This window comes from Rhinoraja longicauda, chromosome 11, assembly GCF_053455715.1.
Source record: "Rhinoraja longicauda isolate Sanriku21f chromosome 11, sRhiLon1.1, whole genome shotgun sequence".
NCBI classification, from domain to species: Eukaryota; Metazoa; Chordata; class Chondrichthyes; order Rajiformes; family Arhynchobatidae; genus Rhinoraja; species Rhinoraja longicauda.
Genome location: NC_135963.1, coordinates 12,974,663 through 12,992,683, shown reverse-complemented (window position 1 = coordinate 12,992,683; position 18,021 = coordinate 12,974,663). Strand labels below are relative to the sequence as shown.

The window sequence follows — 18,021 nt, the reverse complement described above, 5'->3', positions numbered from 1 at the left end:
CCCTAGTGGGTTAAATCATGCTAAATGTATTGCAAATCTGTTTAAGTAACTCTGGATTGAGACCCTGGCCTGACTCTGGAAAGCACTAAAACGAAATAGTTCATAGGTTCATAAGTGATAGGAATAGAATTAGGTCATTTGGCCCAGCAAGTCCATCATGGCCGATCTATCTTTCCCTCTCAACCCCATTCTCCTGCCCTCTCCCCATAGCCTCTGACACCCGTACTAATCAAGAATCTATCTACCTCTGCCGTAAAAACATCCATTGACTTGGCCCCCACAGCCCTCTATGGCAATGAAACAATGCGAGACCCACTTAAAGAATGAGCTTCCAGCTGGCCTTGTGCCTTTGCGAAGTACGCTTCCTGCATTTTCAAACGTTTGGTCAGGATGTTGGTCTTTCTTGGCAGGATAAACATTTAAATACTTACCGCAGTCTGTTGAGTTATCAGACAGGGAGGGACGTATGCAAAGGCCACTTGTGCATCTCAAACTGCTGAATGGTACCAGCCCAACAGATACCGAGTGGCTTGCCAATCTTGATAAAATGAACTGCAAACTATTTGTGGATGCAAGGAACTGCAGGCGCTGGTTTACAAATTATTTATTGTGCATTTTCTATAATGTTTTAACAGTGGATGTTCCGATTTCAGATTTTTCTATTCTTTGTAGAAAAACATGCAAGGCACTCATGCCATTTTCTGAATCATTACCCGTGCATTACAGCTGATATTTAATTTGTTTTACAACGTATAACTGCAGAGAGAAATGGGAGTTCAAGAGGAGCATCTATCTTGTTTGTTTCTGAATTTTGATTTTTAATGCATTGTACTTCACAAATTCGCAAATGTACGAGTCTTTTTAGATGACCTGCCTATTTATCAGAGAAAATAGTCTCTGTAAATTAGCAGGCAACATCTGCGGACTGTAAAAATGATTATCCTGTTTGGTTTAAAAAAAAATGCAAAGTACTACACAGAACTCATACTTTGTGTATTATCATTTAATGGAGCGATCTGCATTTCAATAGGTTTACCGGAACCAAAGGGAGATCTCATCTTTAAAGACTTAACAGTGGAACATGGCTTCTACACATCTAAGGAATTCCTGCCCCTTGTTGCAAAAGCCAGCAAACCAGGTAGAACTTCTTATTTAATTTTAATCCTGGAATTTTATCTTAAGGATTGTTTCTTTTTTTCCTTTTGGTCTGCTTCATTATTAATTTTGTTGGCAGGATTGAGCAAAGATGAAACACGAGGTACTTACATGGAATAAAACATCATTATTTCTGGGTTGAAACGAGAAAAGCAAACTTCAATTTTGAAAGCGTTGTCAGCGAAGTTTTTGTTTAAATGCAGTATGTAGATGTATTTTCCCCATTATTTTCCAACGGGAATGTAGAACTTGAATCTTTGCATTGACAACTCTTGGAATTCTTGTGGAAGCCTTGTGATGTAAAATTAATCAAATTCTTGATGGCAGTCTATTTATATAATATTTTGGAAAAAATATATGCCTCTAAATTATAATGATGTTTGTTATTAGGCCATAAGGCCATAAGGAATAGGACTAGAATTAGGCCATTGGGCCCATCAAGTTTATTCCACCATTCAATCATGGCTGATCTATTCCCCTGCCTTCTCCCCATAACCTCTGACACCCGCACTAATCAAAAATCGATCTATCTGCCTTAAAAATATCCACTGACTTGGCCTCTACAGCCTTCTGTGGCAAAGAATTCCACAGATTCACCACCCTCTGATGAAATGTTCTTAACAAAACAAAGACAAAAAAAGTCAGCATAGTGGCCCAGGACAATGTCTTTAAAAAAAAAGTGAAGGCTAACTAAATGCATGATTGCAAAGCAAAAAGGCATTAAGATCAAAGACTGATAGTTTTTTTCTGATTTATTTAGATATTGAGACTTTTGATTGCTTCAGTATAATGGATGTGGTATCATGTGCTGAAATCTGCAATTCAACGTTGCCTGCAGTCAACCATAGGAGATAAAATAATAGGCCTCTTTTCTGAGGGTGCTGGGTGTGAAATTATGTATATGAATACATTTTAAAAGGAATAGAAATGCCCTGCAATGAAACAGAATAATTTGATAGTAATATGGTTCATCTCAGCGTGGTAAAATGATACTGCTTTACAATTTATTTAAGTGTGTTCCTGCCTCTTTGTGGTGGCAGTCGTAAATAGTTTGGCAACTAAATTGAAAAGCCCCTGAGATCCACTGAGGAGAGAGAGAGAGAGCTGCAGTGTGAACCTAATCCATGCCCATTGATTGCAATGCAGACTGTGCAGCAACTTTATGCAATCTGCTCGTGTCAGTGATTTCTGGGAGTAGCGAGAACTCACTCTGCTGTTCAGCGGCTAAGGACTGTCACCGCAACCAGGTAGCGAGAGAAAGCACAGCCACGTTGCTGAAAGCCAGCTCGAGCATCTTTAACACTACCTTGCGGGTAGTCCAGAAGTGAATCTGTCTTTGGAAATTCCCCCCCCCACAAAAAAAAATGACAACATTAAAACAAACGTTTTAGGTTCTGGAGTGGAATCCTTGGCAAAAAAAGGAGGGAAACATAGAAACATAGAAAATAGGTGCAGGAGTAGGCCATTCGGCCCTTCGAGCCTGCACCGCCATTCAATATGATCATGGCTGATCATTCAGCTCAGTAGCCTGTACCTGCCTTCTCTCCATACCCCCTGATCCCTTTAGCAAAAAGGGCCACATCTAACTCCCTCTTAAATATAGCCAATGAACTGGCCTCAACTACCTTCTGTGGCAGAGAATTCCACAGACTCACCACTCTCTGTGTGAAGAAATGTTTTCTCATCTCAGTCCTAAAAGACTTCCCCCTTATCCTTAAGCTGTGACCCCTGGTTCTGGACTCCCCCAGCATCGGGAACAATTTTCCCGCATCTAGCCTCTCCAACTCCAAATAGAGCTGCACCATCGATTTTATGGCAACTGATGGTCCGGCGCATACTGTGATCTGGAAATCTCTCCTCCCCCCCCCCCCCCCCCCCCCATCTCCGGAAGTTCCCCCAAAATGTGGTGCCTAGGCCTGGTGAGGCGGCCGATCTCGACCTCATTGGGACTTCCACGCCCTGCGGCTGGGGGCTCTGGAACTCCTGCCCTGTTGGAGCCGGCAGATTCTTCCCATAGACGTCATCCGCAGCCGATCAGCGGGTCGAATTTGCTGCCTGCATCTGGGGCTCTGGAACTCCAGCCTGGTCGTAGCCGACAGACTTGCTCCCATGGCCGACTTCTGTGGATGACTTTGCCCCCCCAACCCCCAAGGCCGTGACCTTTGTTGGTCCCGCAAAATGGATAATCCAGAAAGTCTCTAGAACCAAGGGAAATCAGTAGTTGACCTGTGGTGTCCAAGTCCAATATCCACCAGGGCCACCCTCCAGTTACATGATCAGAGAGATGTTGATGGGAACACAGGGTCAGATGGTAGCGGGAACACAGGGACCTCCTTTAATCCTGACAAAATTCTCCCCCCCCCCCCCCCCGAAAATACACGCTCAGGCTGGGTGAGGCAAAGTTCTGTTCCCATAGCCAACTTCTGTGGCCCAACTGCGGGTCGAATTTGCCTCCTGTGGCCAGGGCTCTGGAATTTCTGCGCCAGAGACACGGTTTCAATCCTGACTATGGGTGTTGTCTGCACGGAGTTTGTCTGTTCTCCCCGTGACCCGCGTGGGTTCTCCCTGGGTGCTCCGGTTTCCTCCCACACTCCAAAGACGTATAGTTTTGCAGGTTAATCGACGTGTAAATTGTCAATTAAATTGGCATTGCTTGTAAATTGTCCCTAGTGTGTAGGATGGTGCTAGCGTTCGGGAATCACAGGTCAGCGCGGACACAGGAGGCCGATGGGCATATTTCTGCACTATATCTCTAAAACCTAAAGACGATGTAAAAGATGGCATTTTCTGGTGCATCGAGGGCAGTGAAATCAGCACTGCACACTGACATCTTAATCTGCTTGCTGTGGATAATTCCAGCAGGTGTATACTGTGCATATGTCAGGGGCTGTACTAATAATCTACCTTGCATGGAAAAACAGGGTACACATGCTTTGGGTGCCGTTTTGAATGGAGTAAATGATGGGGGTATGGGGAGAAGGCAGGAACGGGGTACTGATTGAGAATGATCAGCCATGATCACATTGAATGGCGGTGCTGGCTCGAAGGGCTGAATGGCCTCCTCCTGCACCTATTGTCTATTGTCTATAAAATGCTCTTGTGATGCCCGAACTGCGGGCAGTAATGACCTCAAGTTCTTTTCCATTCTAGACCAAATACTGTTTTGCTTTCTTTCAGGAATGTGTGCCTGTCGATCTAGTCTCCCATCACTGAGGGGCACAGTCATTGTCCTTGGCGCTGGAGACACAGCCTTCGACTGTGCAACATCTGCACTACGCTGTGGGGCCCGCCGCGTGTTTGTGGCTTTTCGCAAAGGATTTACCAATATCAGGGCTGTCCCAGAGGAGGTAAAATTCAACAGGCTTTAACATTCCCGATTTAATACAATCGGGTTAACCAGATGGAGCGTGGAAGTCGCAATAATATAGAAAGTAGTTTTATACTAAATAGTGGCGGGGGTGGGAGGGGGGTGGTGTTTCAAATGGGATAGACGAGGATGGAGTTAAAGGGAAAGAGAGTATAGGAATAATTAAGAAACACCCCAGAATTAACGGGACAGAAAGCTCACGAAGCAATAGGAGAGAATGGCCAAATGTAACAGGAATCGATGTGGAAGCTGAGATGAGCAAAGGATTAAAAGTACTATATATGAATGCGCGAAGTATAAGAAGTAAAGTGGATGAGCTTGAGGCTCAGTTAGGGATTGGTAGGTATGACATTGTGGGGATTACAGAGACGTGGCTGCAGAAGGATCAGGACTAGGAACTGAATATTCGGGGTTATACCTCCAATAGAAAGGACAGGCAGGTGGGCAGAGGAGGTGGGGTAGAGCTGTTGGTGAGGGATGGAATTCAGTCCCTTGTGAGGGGTGACATTGGGACTGACGATGTAGAGTCACTGTGGATAGAGTTGAGGAATTGTAAAGTTAAGAAGACACTAATGGGAGTTATCTACAGACCCCCAAACAGTAGCCTGGATATAGGGTGTAAGTTGCAGCAGGAGTTTAAATTGGCATGTAACAAAGGTAATGCCACTGTAATTATGGGGGATTTCAATATGTAGGTAGACTGGGAAAATCAGGTTGGTTCTGGACACCAAGAAAGGGAGTTTGTAGAGTTCCTTCCGGGATGGATTCTTAGAGCAGTTTGTACTAGAGCCTACCAGCGAGAAGGAAATTCTGGATTTAGTATTGTCCAATGAACCAGATTTAATAAGGGAATTCAAGGTAAAGGAACTGCTTGGAGGTAGTGACCATAATATGATTAGTTTTAATCTGCAATTTGAGAGGGAGAAGGTTAAACCAGTGTTGCAGTTGAACAAAGGGGACTATGAAGGCATGAGAGAGGAGCTGGCCAAGGTCAAATGGTAAAGGATCCTAGCAGGAATGACGGTGGAACAGCAATGGCAGGAATTTCTGGGCATAATCCAGAAGATGCAGGATCATTTCATTCCAAAGAGGAAGAAAGATTCTAAGGGGAGTAAGAGGCAACCATGGCTGACAAGGGAAGTTAGAGATGGAATCAAACTAAAAGAAAATATATGTAAGATAGCAAAGAATAGCGGGAAGCCAGAGGATTGGGCAACATTCAAAGGACAAAAGAAGATAGCAAAAAGGGCAATACGGGCTGAAAAGATGAGGTATGAAGTGAAGCTGGCCAAGAATATAAAGGACAGTAAAAGCTTTAGGTATGTTAAGAGAAAAAGACTAGTAGAGACAAATGTGGGTCCCTTGAAGGCAGAAACGGGTGAAATTATTATGGGTAACAAGTAAATGGCAGAAGAGTTGAACAGGTACTTTGGATCTGTCTTCACTAAAGAAAACACAAATAATCTCCCAGATGTACCAGTGGACAGAGGATCAAGGGAGACAGAGGAACTGAAAGAAATTTGCATTAGGCGTGAAATGGTATTGGGTAGACTGATGGGACTGAAGGTTGATAAATCCCCAGGGCCCAATGGTCTGCATTCCAGGGTACTCCAGGAGGTGGCTCAAGAAATTGTGCTCGCATTGGTGATCATTTTCCAATGTTCAATAGATTCAAGAGCAGTTCCTGTGGATAGGAAGGTAGCTAATGTTATCCCACTTTTCAAGAAGGGAGCGAGAGAGAAAACAGGGCATTATAGACCAGTTAGCCTGACATCGATGGTGGGGAAGATGCTGGAGTCCATTATTAGAGTGGTAATAACGGCGCATTTGGAGAGCGGTAAAAGGATTGGTCCAAATCAGCATGGATTTATGAAGGGGAAATCCTGCTTGACTAATCTTCTGGAATTTTTTGAGGATGTGACAAGTAAAATGGATGAAGGCGAGCCAGTGGATGATGTAGTGTATCTCGACTTTCAGAAAGTCTTTGATAATGTCCCTCACGGGAGGTTGGTGAGCAAAATTAGACCACATGGTATTGGGGGTCGGGTATTGACATGGAATTGGTTGGCTGACAGAAAGCAAAGAGTAGGAATAAACGGGTCCTTTTCAGAATGGCAGGCAGTGGAGAGTGGAGTGCCGCAAGGCTCGGTGCTGGGGCCGCAGCTATTTACAAAATATATTAATGATTTGGATGATGGAATTAGAAGTAACACTAGCAAGTTTGCGGATGACAGAAAGCTGGGTGGCAGTGTGAACTGCGAAGAGGATGTTAGGAGGTTGCAGGGTGACTTGGACAGGTTGAGTGAGTGGGCCGATGCATGGCAGATGCAGTATAATGTGGATAAATGTGAGGTTATCCACTTTGGCGACAAAAATAAGGAGGCAGATTATTATCTCAATGGTGTCAGATTAGGTAAAGGGGAAGTGCAATGAGACCTTGGTGTCCTTGTACACCAGTCACTGAAAGTAAGCGTGCAGGTACAGCAGGCAGTGAAGAAAGCTAATGGCATGTTGGCCTTCATAATGAGAGGATTTGAGTATAGGAGCAAAGAAGTCCTTCTGCAGCTGTATATGTCCTTGGTGAGACCACATCTGGAGTATTGTGTGCAGTTTTGGTTTCCTAATTAGAGGAAGGACGTCCTTGCTATTGAGGCAATGCAGCGTAGGTTTACGAGGTTAATCCCAGGGATGGAGGGACTGTCATATGAAGAAAGGTTGGAAAGACTAGGCTTGTATTCACTGGAGTTTAGAAGGATGAGAGGGGATCTTATAGAAATGTATAAACTCATAAGAGGACTAGACAAGCTAGATGCAGGAAAAATGTTCCCAATGTTGGGGTAGTCCAGAACGAGGGGACAGTCTAAGAATAAAGGGGAGGCCATTTAAAACTGAGGTGAGAAGAAACTTTTTCACCCAGAGAGTTGTGGATTTGTGAAATTCTCTGCCACAGAAGTCAGTGGAGGCCAATTCACTGGATGAATTTTAAAGAGAGTTAGACAGAGCTCTAGGGGCTAGTGGAATCAAGGGATATGGGAATAAAGCAGGCACAAGTTACTGATTGTGGATGATCAGCCATGATCACAATGAATGGCGGTGCTGGCTCGAAGGGCCAAATGGCCTCCTCCTGCACCTGTTTTCTATGTATGTTTTTTACTACTTAATTATTCCTTCGTTGCGAGTGTCATACAAGTTATAGTATTTAACATAATGAATATTTTTAACTTTGACTTTACAGTGAGAAATAACTAAACTGTAACAAAAATTTATCATTATAAATCCAGGAAGCATATTTTAGTAGGACAAGTTTGGATACTGTTCCAATCGAATAGTTTTTATTAAAGGCAGCACCTACTGGGTTATTTGTTGTGAATTGCACAGTCAGTGCAGCAAGATTCCACCAAGGTTTTGGTTAGCTTGCTGTTGGGATCTGATTCACTGTGTCCCTATTTGACTTGGAGCTTTCGGCATTGCATTGCAAAACACCCTTTCATCGGGTGATTGATTGCGAGACGCAGGCCCTTCAGCCCACCGTGTCCATGCCAACCATTAGTTGCATGTTAATCCACTTTCTCCTCCACTGCCAACAATTTAATGAGGGCAATCAACCGAAAATAGCTGCAGATATCTGGGATGTGGGAGGAAACCGGAGCACCCGGAAGAAACCCGGAAGGGTCACTGGAAGAATGGGAAAACTCCACGCAGACGGCACCTGATGCCAGGATCAAACCTGTGTCTCTGGTGCTGTGAGGCAGTGGACCTACCAGCTGAGCCAATGTGTTGCCCCAATAAAGCCAGCTTTGTAAATTTGGCTTTGCAAAGTGATGGAGTGTTCCAATGGTATTGTTCTGGGAATGTTACCCTGTGAATCATCAGTTGGCATATTTGTTCCTAGTTCACCAAAAATGATGCTTGATTAGCTCTTACTAATGCTTCCTCAGCAGAAATTCTGTGTCTTCCCTCACCTTAGATTTCCTTTGGTTTGAAGTGATTTTGCATTATTAACTTAATATTTCATTTATTTAAAATCCTGTGACTCTATGAACTGCTTCCAGTAAAAGTAGGATCAAAAAAGAAGAGACAATTCTTCAAATAGAATCTGATTAATGTTTTATTAAGTGTAGAAAGGAACTGAAGATGCTGGTATATACCGAAGATAGATACAAAGTGCTGAAGTAACTCAGATGGCGCCTGACCCGCTGAGTTACTCTAGCACTTTGTGACTATCTTCTAATGTTTAATTTAGTTTCGTTACGATCTTTTGATGCTATTAGTACCATCTCTATCTCTCTCCTTGCAAAGTGGATGAATGAAAACAAAAGGATTGAATCAATGTTGTTAAATATTCAGAATATTAACAACATTGAAAAATCAATAGTTTTAGTAATTGGTTACCTGGCAGTGCGACCAATAAAAGATTTTTTTTTTTTTGAATCAATCACTCTCTTCTATAATGCACTCTCTATTCTGAAAGTATACTGTAAGAAGTAATTGCAGCATAATTCAAATGGTGCCTTGCTTATAAATCACGTGACTAGATATGGTACACCTTTGCAAGAGTCCTTGGAAGTGATTGGACTGTTAACGTATGCATTTGCTGGCCGTGAATGAAGAGAGCCGCAGATTTTAATAATACGTTGTAAGTAACTCATTTAAAGGGCTAGAGCTACATCGCAGAAACGGGCCTTCGGCCGACCGAGTCTGTGCCGACCAGCGATCATCCTGTATACTAGCACTATCCCACACACTAGGGACAATTTACCATTGTACCAAAGCCAGTTCATTTACATTTTTGGAGTGTGGGAAGAAACCACAGCACCCGGAGAAAACTGACATGGTCATAGGGCGAACGTGCAAACTCACTAGAGATTGCGCCCGTAGTCCGGATCGAACCCGGTCTCTGGCAGTAGCTCAAGACGATTTTTGTTATTCATTGTATTCAGAAGTTGAATAGTTAGACTTTGGATTTATATTTAAACGCCTATTGGTCCGGGTTCCACGTGGGGGGAGCGGGACCCGCCCGAGTGGCGGGAGTGGCGGCCAATGAGGAGGGTGGGGGGGGGAGGATAGCTCTCCAGCTGCTAGCTGAGGTGATGGCCGCCCATGGCCGAGGTGAGTGGGTCCCTCTCCCCTTTCCTCCTCCTCACACCCCCCCTCATTGACCGCCACTCCCGTTACTCGGGCGGGTCCTGCCCCCCTCCGAGCGGCAACCCTCCCCCAACTGCGCACCCGCAGATCCGGTGGCCATCTTACGTAAGTATTAGATCAACGGGCCCCAACTGCGCAGGTGCGGACCTGTTTATACCGCGCATGTGCGGATCTGGCGGCCATTTTACCTATCAGATCAACGGGGGGCCCAACTGCGCAGGCGCGGACGCATTAGGTTCCCATTGTGACGTCGCACATGTGGAGCCATTGGGTTTCCATTGTGACGTCAAACATGGCTGACGGGCAGGGCAGGCGGAAAAGGAATTTATTAAAGTTTAAAAACGTGATATTTAAGGTTTAAAAAGTGAAAAACGTTAAAAATATAAGACTCCCCCGCTGGCAACGGGTCCACAGGTCGTCAGTTGGGGGAGGGTTGCCTTGCCTGCAGGAGAGGTGTGGACCCAACGGGGGTTGCCGGGCCCGCAGGAGAGGTTTGGACACAACGGGAGTTGCCGGGCCCGCAGAAATGCCTTTTGCACTTGCTGTGCCCAAGATGGCCACTAGGGGCGGGACCCACTCGAGTGACGGGAGCGGCGGCCAATGAGAGGGGGGGAGGGAGTGGGGAGAGCTCTTCCGCTCTCCTCTCCCCACCCCTCATTGGCCGCCATTCCCTTAACTCGGGCGGGTCCCGTCCTCCTCCGAACGGCAACCCTCCCCCAACTGCGCACACGTGGATCTGGCGGCCATCTTACCTAAGTATCAGATCAACGGGTCCCAACTGCGCTGGCGCAGAGCCGTTGGGTTCCCATTGTGACATCGAAGATGCGGACCCCTTGGGTTCCCATTGTGACGTCGAACACGGGTGACGGGCAGGGCAAGAAGAAAAGGGATTTATTAAAGTTTAAAAAGTGATTTGTTAAAGTTTAAAAAGTGAAAAATTAAAAATATATAACAACCATTTGAACAGCAGGACAATGGTGAGTAAGGTGGTCCTAAAATTGTTGCGCTATCATGTACCAATTTGGCTGTATTTCGGGCACGTACTAAAATGCAATATAAATACATAGAAATACGTACGATGAGAGTTTTAGTAATATATAGATAGAAGATAGTACAGTAAGTCATCTCTGTAAACTAAAGATAAATTGCTTTTATAGTGCAACCAATATCATCTGGTTTGAAAAACTATGTAATAACGTGCAGATTATTCATAGTTCATTATACACCTCAAAACTGTCCCTTTTAAAAATGCCTTTATAGCATTTGTGAAGATCGTTTTTAATTATTGCAGTTGGATTAGAATTCCTTGGGTTAATTTGATAACCACTTAAAGATGCCTAGATCTGTTACCCACTTTATTTGATAACAATTTGAATGGGAATATGAACTAAAAAGAGTATTATGTAGTGTATATTTTGTTAAATTAGCATTTACATGAAAATAATGCAATAATTATTGCTCAAAAGTTTGAGTGGTTTTTAATATGTAAACATTTATTTAACAAAACCAATGAAGAACTGAACAGAGGCTAAAATGGCTTGAGATAAAGTATTTTCAACACCTGGTTAACAACATAACGCTTTGCATTTTAATCTTATTAGCCATTTGACCAAGATCTGCAAATATTATTACTTCTATCTACCCAGTGCTATTTTTGAGTGAGATTTATAGTAAAATTAGCCGCTTGACAATACTATGACACTCGATTATTGTCAATTCTCATTTATCAACCACAAACGTGGCAGATAACCGTAAAAGTGGACAATTTCCTTGGATTTTCAATCCTGCCAGAGAGAATAATGGCAGTAGTTTGATTAAAATAAAGTGTTTCCTACTGCTCTCTTCTAGACAATCTAGTTTGATCTTAAACATGGAAATGCCCGCACAGAAATCTGTCTGTGCACATAATTCACGTCTAAGTTACTCCATAATGAGATCTTCAAAATGCTCTGGATTTTCTGGTCTATTGTAACACTGCTCTCGAAGAACATTACCCACAATGATGAGGTACCCTTTCGACCAGGTGGAACTAAATGGATCCTTGTATTTTGAGATATTTTTCATCCTGCGAGAACGCATAGACATCCTCAAAGCATTTTAGGATTAGTCATCAAAGCCAACCAAAACCGAAGCCTTTCTCAGGAACACAATGTGCTTCATCGACATGAACAATGAAGAGAAAAATAGAGACAAAGTGCTGGAGCAGCTCCATCTTATTTCTCCCCTCTCCCCAACCCACCTCTTCCACCTACATCCCCTCCTCTAGCTTCACAATTTGCAACTCTTTGATCCTTTTGTCTATCACCTTCTGTCTTTTCATATTTTTTTGTCCAGCCATCTGCCTATCAATTCCCCCCCCCCTCCCCCTCACTCAAACTGTATGAACCTATCACCTAGCACTCAAACTGCCCCTCCTCTCTTCTGGCTTTCTTTCCGCACCACTCCCTTCAATCATTCTGAAGAAGGGCCCCAACCCGGTACATCACCCATGCATGTTCTCCTGGCCTGCTGAGTTACTCCAGCACTTTGTCGATTTTTTTGTAAACCAGCTTCTGCAGTTCCTTGTCGCAGGGCGTTGGGTGTATGGAACAGGCTGCCAGAGGAGGTAGTTGAGGCTGGGACTATCCCAATGTTTAAGGTACATGGATAGGACAAGTTTGGAGGGATGTGGGTCAAACGCGGGACTCGTGTAGCTGGGACATTGTTGGCCGGTGTGGGTCATATCACTCTATGAGTTGGGCCGGTGTGGGTCATATCACCCTATGACTCTATAACAATAAAGAAGAGTTGATAAAAGATGTCTCCACTGTTGGATGTCAGCAGCTAACACAGGGGACCCCATCTTGCCATTATCAACCAACCTGATTAGCCATGATAGTATGATAGTGAGAGAGCTGCTTTTGACCTTGGGGAATGCTTTACACCAGCAAACTAGTTCTGAATGGCTGCCCATATGTCCAGAAGTTGCAGTAACCAATTGTACAACAATGAGGGCCACTATTCAAAGGGTCTCCTTGGGAGATTTCAGAGCTGCAGCAATTTGCAGAACAACATGGATTTCACTATCGGCAAATTGTTCCACACTGGCCAGCCTCAAACTCTGGGGCTCAAAGATTCATGAAAGCAATCAGAAAATGCATTTGGAATGCTCAGCTGGTCACTTTATCTTGGCTGTTGTAGAGCAAGCAATTCCATTGAAATAAGTACTCATTGCACCCTGGGTGAAGGGACTATTCCACAGGAAATATTAGGAATCACCGTTCTGCCATGTTGACAGAAAGCGCCAATTTCATTCTGCCATGTTGACAGAAAGCGCCAATGCAAAAGCAGAAGTGTGAGACTCTACAGTTAATAAATACTATTTGCTCTGTAATAATATCATGTTTAGTTTAGATAAACACAAAATGCTGGAGAAACTCAGCAGGACAGGCAGCATCTCTGGAGAAAAAGAAGAGGTGACGTTTCGGGTCGAGACCCTTCTTCAGAAGAAGGGACTCGACCCAAAACGTCACCTATTCCTTTTCTCCAGAGATACTGCCTGAGTCGCTGAGTTACTCCAGCATTTTGTGTCTGTCTTCAGTGTAAACTGGCATCTGCAGTTCCTTCCTACACATTGTTTAGTTTAGTTTAGAGATGCAGCGTGGAAACAGGTCCTTTGGCTCACCGAGTCCACGCCGACCAGCGATCACCCCATACACTAGCCCTATCCAACACACTGAGGACATTGTACATTTTTTACCAAAGTCAATTACCCTACAAACCTGTACGTCTTTGGAGTGTGGGAGGAAACCGGAGCACCCGGGGAAAACCCACGCGGTCACGGGGAGAACGTACAAACTCGGTACAGGCCGCACCCACAGTCAAGATCGAACCTGGGTCTCTGGTGCTGTAAGGTAGTAACTCTACTGCTGCACCGCCATTTGCTGAACGTTAGTTTCTGTCTTGCTTGGAGAATGGCAGGTTGTTTTTAAGGGAGTATGTGGTGGTTGGCATGTACACACTAGAGGGGCAACTTGGAAGTTTATCAAGTTGAGTTGCAATCACACTGCCCTCGTATCACATAAGAATACCTTCTGCAAACAGTCAATATTTAGATTGTTCTATAAGAAAATAACTGCAGATGCTGTTTATCTGGTGTTTATCAGTGGGGTCATGGTCCAGGGATAGGTAGGAAGAGGTGTCTGATAGTTGTCGTCTGGCCTCGGTCCGGTAGAGGTCAGCACGCCAGACTACCACAGCCCCTCCCTTGTCAGCGGGTTTAATGATTAAGTCCGGGTTGTTGCGGAGTGAGTGGAGGGCTGCACGTTCAGGAGGGGAGAGGTTGGAGTTCGTCAGGGGAGTGGAGAATTTGAGGCGGCTGATGTCACGCCGGCAGTTGGAGATAAAAAGTTCTAGTGAGGGTAGTTGGCCACACGGGGGGGTCCAAGAGGAGGGGGTCCATTGGAGACGGGAGAAGGGGTCATCAGTGGTATTTATCTGGTGTTTATCGGTGGGGTCATGGTCCAGGGATAGGTAGGAAGAGGTGTCTGATAGTTAGTTGTAAGTCTTAGACTTAGACTGGTGTAAAGATGCACCAGGAAGAGTGAAAGGTTCGGATAACTAAATAACATTTCTGTAGATGTAGGCTCTTCACCATCCAGGATTTATAATGCATCGCACACTAATATTGTAATGAAGGTCATAGTTGTCCTGAGCTTATCAATGTTGTTTTCTCTCTTGCAATTGTCTATTAGGTGGAACTAGCAAAAGAAGAGAGATGTGAGTTTTTGCCTTACATGTCACCAAGAAGAATTATTCTGAAAGGTCAGCGGATTTCTGCAATTGAGTTTGTCCGTACAGAGCAGAATGATGCTGGGGATTGGGTTGAAGACGACGACCAGGTTATGCGCTTGAAGGCAAATGTTGTCATCAGTGCTTTTGGCTCCATCGTCTCCAATTCAGGTAAGCAATTATGACCTACTGCAGTTTGCCTACATTTATATTAGATACATGGACAGAAGTGAAACTTAATGGTGGAGTATTTTTTCTCCCCGCCTTTGTAATATATTGTCACTTTGAGTTACTGTCCACAGGCATTGCATTAAAGAGTAGTTTGTTCCTTAGCATCTTGATTTCCATCTTTGAATTTACTGGCTAGTTTAGTTTAGTTTAGTTTAGAGATACAGCGTGGAAACAGGACCTTTGGCCCACGGAGTCCGTGCCAACTAGCGATCCCTGCACACTAGCACTATCCTACACATTAGGGACAATTTACAATTTTTACCGAAACCAATTAAGCTACAAACCTGTATCAGTCTGAAGAAGGGTCTCGACCGGAAACGTCACCCATTCCCTCTCTCCAAGATGCTGCCTGACCCGCTGAGTTACTCCAGCTTTTTGTGATACCTTCGATTTGTACCAGCATCTGCAGTTATTTTCCTAAGCTACAAACCTGTACTTCTTTAGAGTATGGGAGGAAACCGAAGTTCCCGGAGAAAACCAAAACACGGTGATGGATAGAGCGTACAAACTCTGTGCAGACAGCAACCGTAGTCAGGATCGAACCCATGTCTGTGGTGCTGTAAGACAGCAAGCCTACTGCTGTACCACCGTGCTGTCTAGAAGGGAAATAACTTGCACATTACCAATATAAAAACTTAAATTGCTGGAATCGCTCAGTTGGTCAGAGCATTGTGAAGAAATACAAACAGAATTAATAGTTCAGAATTAATAATGACTTTCTATCAAAACACTTCCTCTGCAACTCTACTTACAATGGACAAACATCGATCCTTAAGTTCAACAACACCAAATATTTTTTAATAGAAATGAATAATTCCACCACTTTGTCATTCGACTCAGTCTTTTTTGAGCTGGAGAAAGTATTTGTAGCTGGGCATTAAAAATAATTACCATCCGTAAATGTCCCAAAGTTCAGGATTCCTACAATTGCCTTGGATAATTTGGAATAGATCGGGTAACTGAAAAGAAGACATGGGTTTAAAGTGAGAGGGGAAAGATTTAAGAGAAACCTGAGGGGCAGCTTTTTCACACAGAGGATGGGGGTGTAAATGGAACAAGTTGCCAGAGGAGGTAGTTGAGGCAGGTGGTATAGCAACATTCAAAAGGCATTTGGACAGGTACATGGATAGCAAACATTTAGAGGGGTATGGGCTAAACACGGGCAGCTGGTACTCGTGTAGAAAGGGCATCTTAGTAGGCATGGGCAAGTTGGGCTGAAGGGACTGTTTCCGTGCTGTGTGACTCTATGACCTGTTGACTCTAATTTGGGGTGCGGATTTTTTTTAACCAGCTAAGAATGTATTGAAACTGGAAAACCAAGAGAATCTTCCTCATTAACTCACAGTCTGATGAAGGGTCTCGACCCAAAACATCACACATTCCTTTTCTCCAGAGATGCTGCCTGACCCGCTGAGTTACTCCACCATTTTGTGTCCATCTTCGGTGTAAACCAGCATCTGCAGTTCCTTCCCACACAAGCAATATTTTTTTTACTCGTGCATTGCGTTTGATAAAACAGAATATTTTTCAAGTGCCTTTGTGATTGTCCTTTTTAATTGAATAGCAAAGCTGAAGCAGCAACAGCAGATTTTTGCAACCACACATAAAATATATGTCTGCCATTAACGGCAAGTGATTTTTGAGTTCTGGCTGTGCAGGCACAGTAATGTCTCTCACAATGTTCAGTTCCTTTCCACTCGTGGAAAAAACTTCACATTCCTTGCAATAATACATTGCAGTCAAGGGGCAAGTTATTGTTGCTGAACTATTGTGGAAGCCCTTCATTGCAACCAACAAGTCCTTCTGCAACATAGTCTATTTTTTATGATTAATAAAGATTAATAAGACCTTTAGAATCTGGTTTATCACATAGAAATGAGCTCTAAAGCGTTGTTTGGAGGATTTAATGAGAAAGTGCTTAGCATTGTTTTGTGAATCTTGCTTAACGACCTTGTGAGTTGACTGGGCATCATTCCCATGTGACTTGCTGTTCACAACATTGTTTTACTGTAGCCCTGCTTATCTTTATTTGCCAGGTTTCTCTTATGGGTGATGCTATGCCGATTTTTTTTTAAGTGCCCGATCCTTGACTGGTCGACTGACAATAATAAATGCATGATAATGTCGTACCTCGGAGTAATATAAAATCTAAATTGTGCAACTGTGCTGAAAGATCACAATATGTAAGATTACATTCAGTGATGACTGTTAAACAATGACTATTAACCCTCCACTGTAGAGCTTCTGCCATTTATATTTTAGTGGTCCCTAATCACGGAAGTAAATCACAACATCTTGGGAGTTTAAGAAGGTATCAAATTGCAGCAAAATCATTTGTACACTGTCAAAAAAAAACCATTAATGAGCTGCTAAAGCTAGAATTACATAGACTTCTGAAATTGGTTAAACATTACAGCCATTAAACTATTTATTGAAGCATTACAGATATACTGAAGCTAATGAGCATCTCATCTGTTTAAACAAGTGCAAACTGAACACACATCACATGGTTGCATAATTAGTTATGGCAGTTCATATTGATAAGAATTTTCATATTTTTATCTGCCTTGAAATGTTATCACAGATAATAGTTACTTCAAAATGGGCGGCACGGAGGCGCAGCGGTCGATTTTCCTTCTTGTGGCGCCAGAGACCCTGGTTCAATCACGACTTCGGGTGCTGCCTGTATAGAGTTTGTACGTTCTCCCTGTAACCGCATGGGTTTTCTTCGGGTGCTCCAGTTTCCTCCCACATTCCAAAGATGTTCAGGTTTGTAGGTTAATAGTCTTCGGTAAAATTGTAAATCTTCCCTAGCGTGTGGGATAGTGCTAGTGTACCGGGTGATTGCTGGTTGGCGAGGACTCGGTGGGCCAAAGGGCCTGTTTCCACGCTGTATCTCCGAAGTCTAAAGTCTAAAACATTGCAGGAGATTAAGGGGTGACCTTATAGAGGTGTCTAAGATCATGAGGTAAATACATAGAGTAGATGACAGGGTTGGTCTTGTACCCAGAGTAGTGGAATCAAGAACAAAAGGTCGTAGGTTTAAGGTGAGAGGGGAAAGATTTAATAGGAACCTGAGCGGAAACTTTTTCACACAACGGGTGGTTGGTATATGGAATGACCTGTCAGAGGAGGTTATTGAGGCAGATACTGTAACAACATTTATAAGGCATTTGGACAGGTACATGGACAGGAGATATGGCTACTTGCAGGCAGGTGAGAGTCATGCAGATGGGGCAGCTTAGTCTGCATTAGCAAGTTGGGCTGATAGGGCTATTTCGGTGCTGTATGACTCTATGACTGTATGACTTTATCTTGTATGACTGGTGGCATTGAAGTACAATAAGACCATA

At 43.7% G+C, this 18,021-nt stretch overlaps 1 protein-coding gene across 3 annotated transcripts in view; it reads left to right on the top strand.

The window, feature by feature from the left end:
* Nucleotides 1-18,021, top strand: part of LOC144598302 (dihydropyrimidine dehydrogenase [NADP(+)]-like) — a 658,512-nt gene that overhangs the window by 303,263 nt on the left and 337,228 nt on the right. For all 3 annotated transcript variants that reach the window (XM_078408282.1, XM_078408283.1, XM_078408284.1), the window contains exons 9-11: nucleotides 1,031-1,138; nucleotides 4,333-4,502; nucleotides 14,401-14,608. In XM_078408282.1, coding sequence (XP_078264408.1) covers nucleotides 1,031-1,138; nucleotides 4,333-4,502; nucleotides 14,401-14,608 — 486 coding nt within the window. The remainder of the gene's footprint in view (nucleotides 1-1,030; nucleotides 1,139-4,332; nucleotides 4,503-14,400; nucleotides 14,609-18,021) is intronic.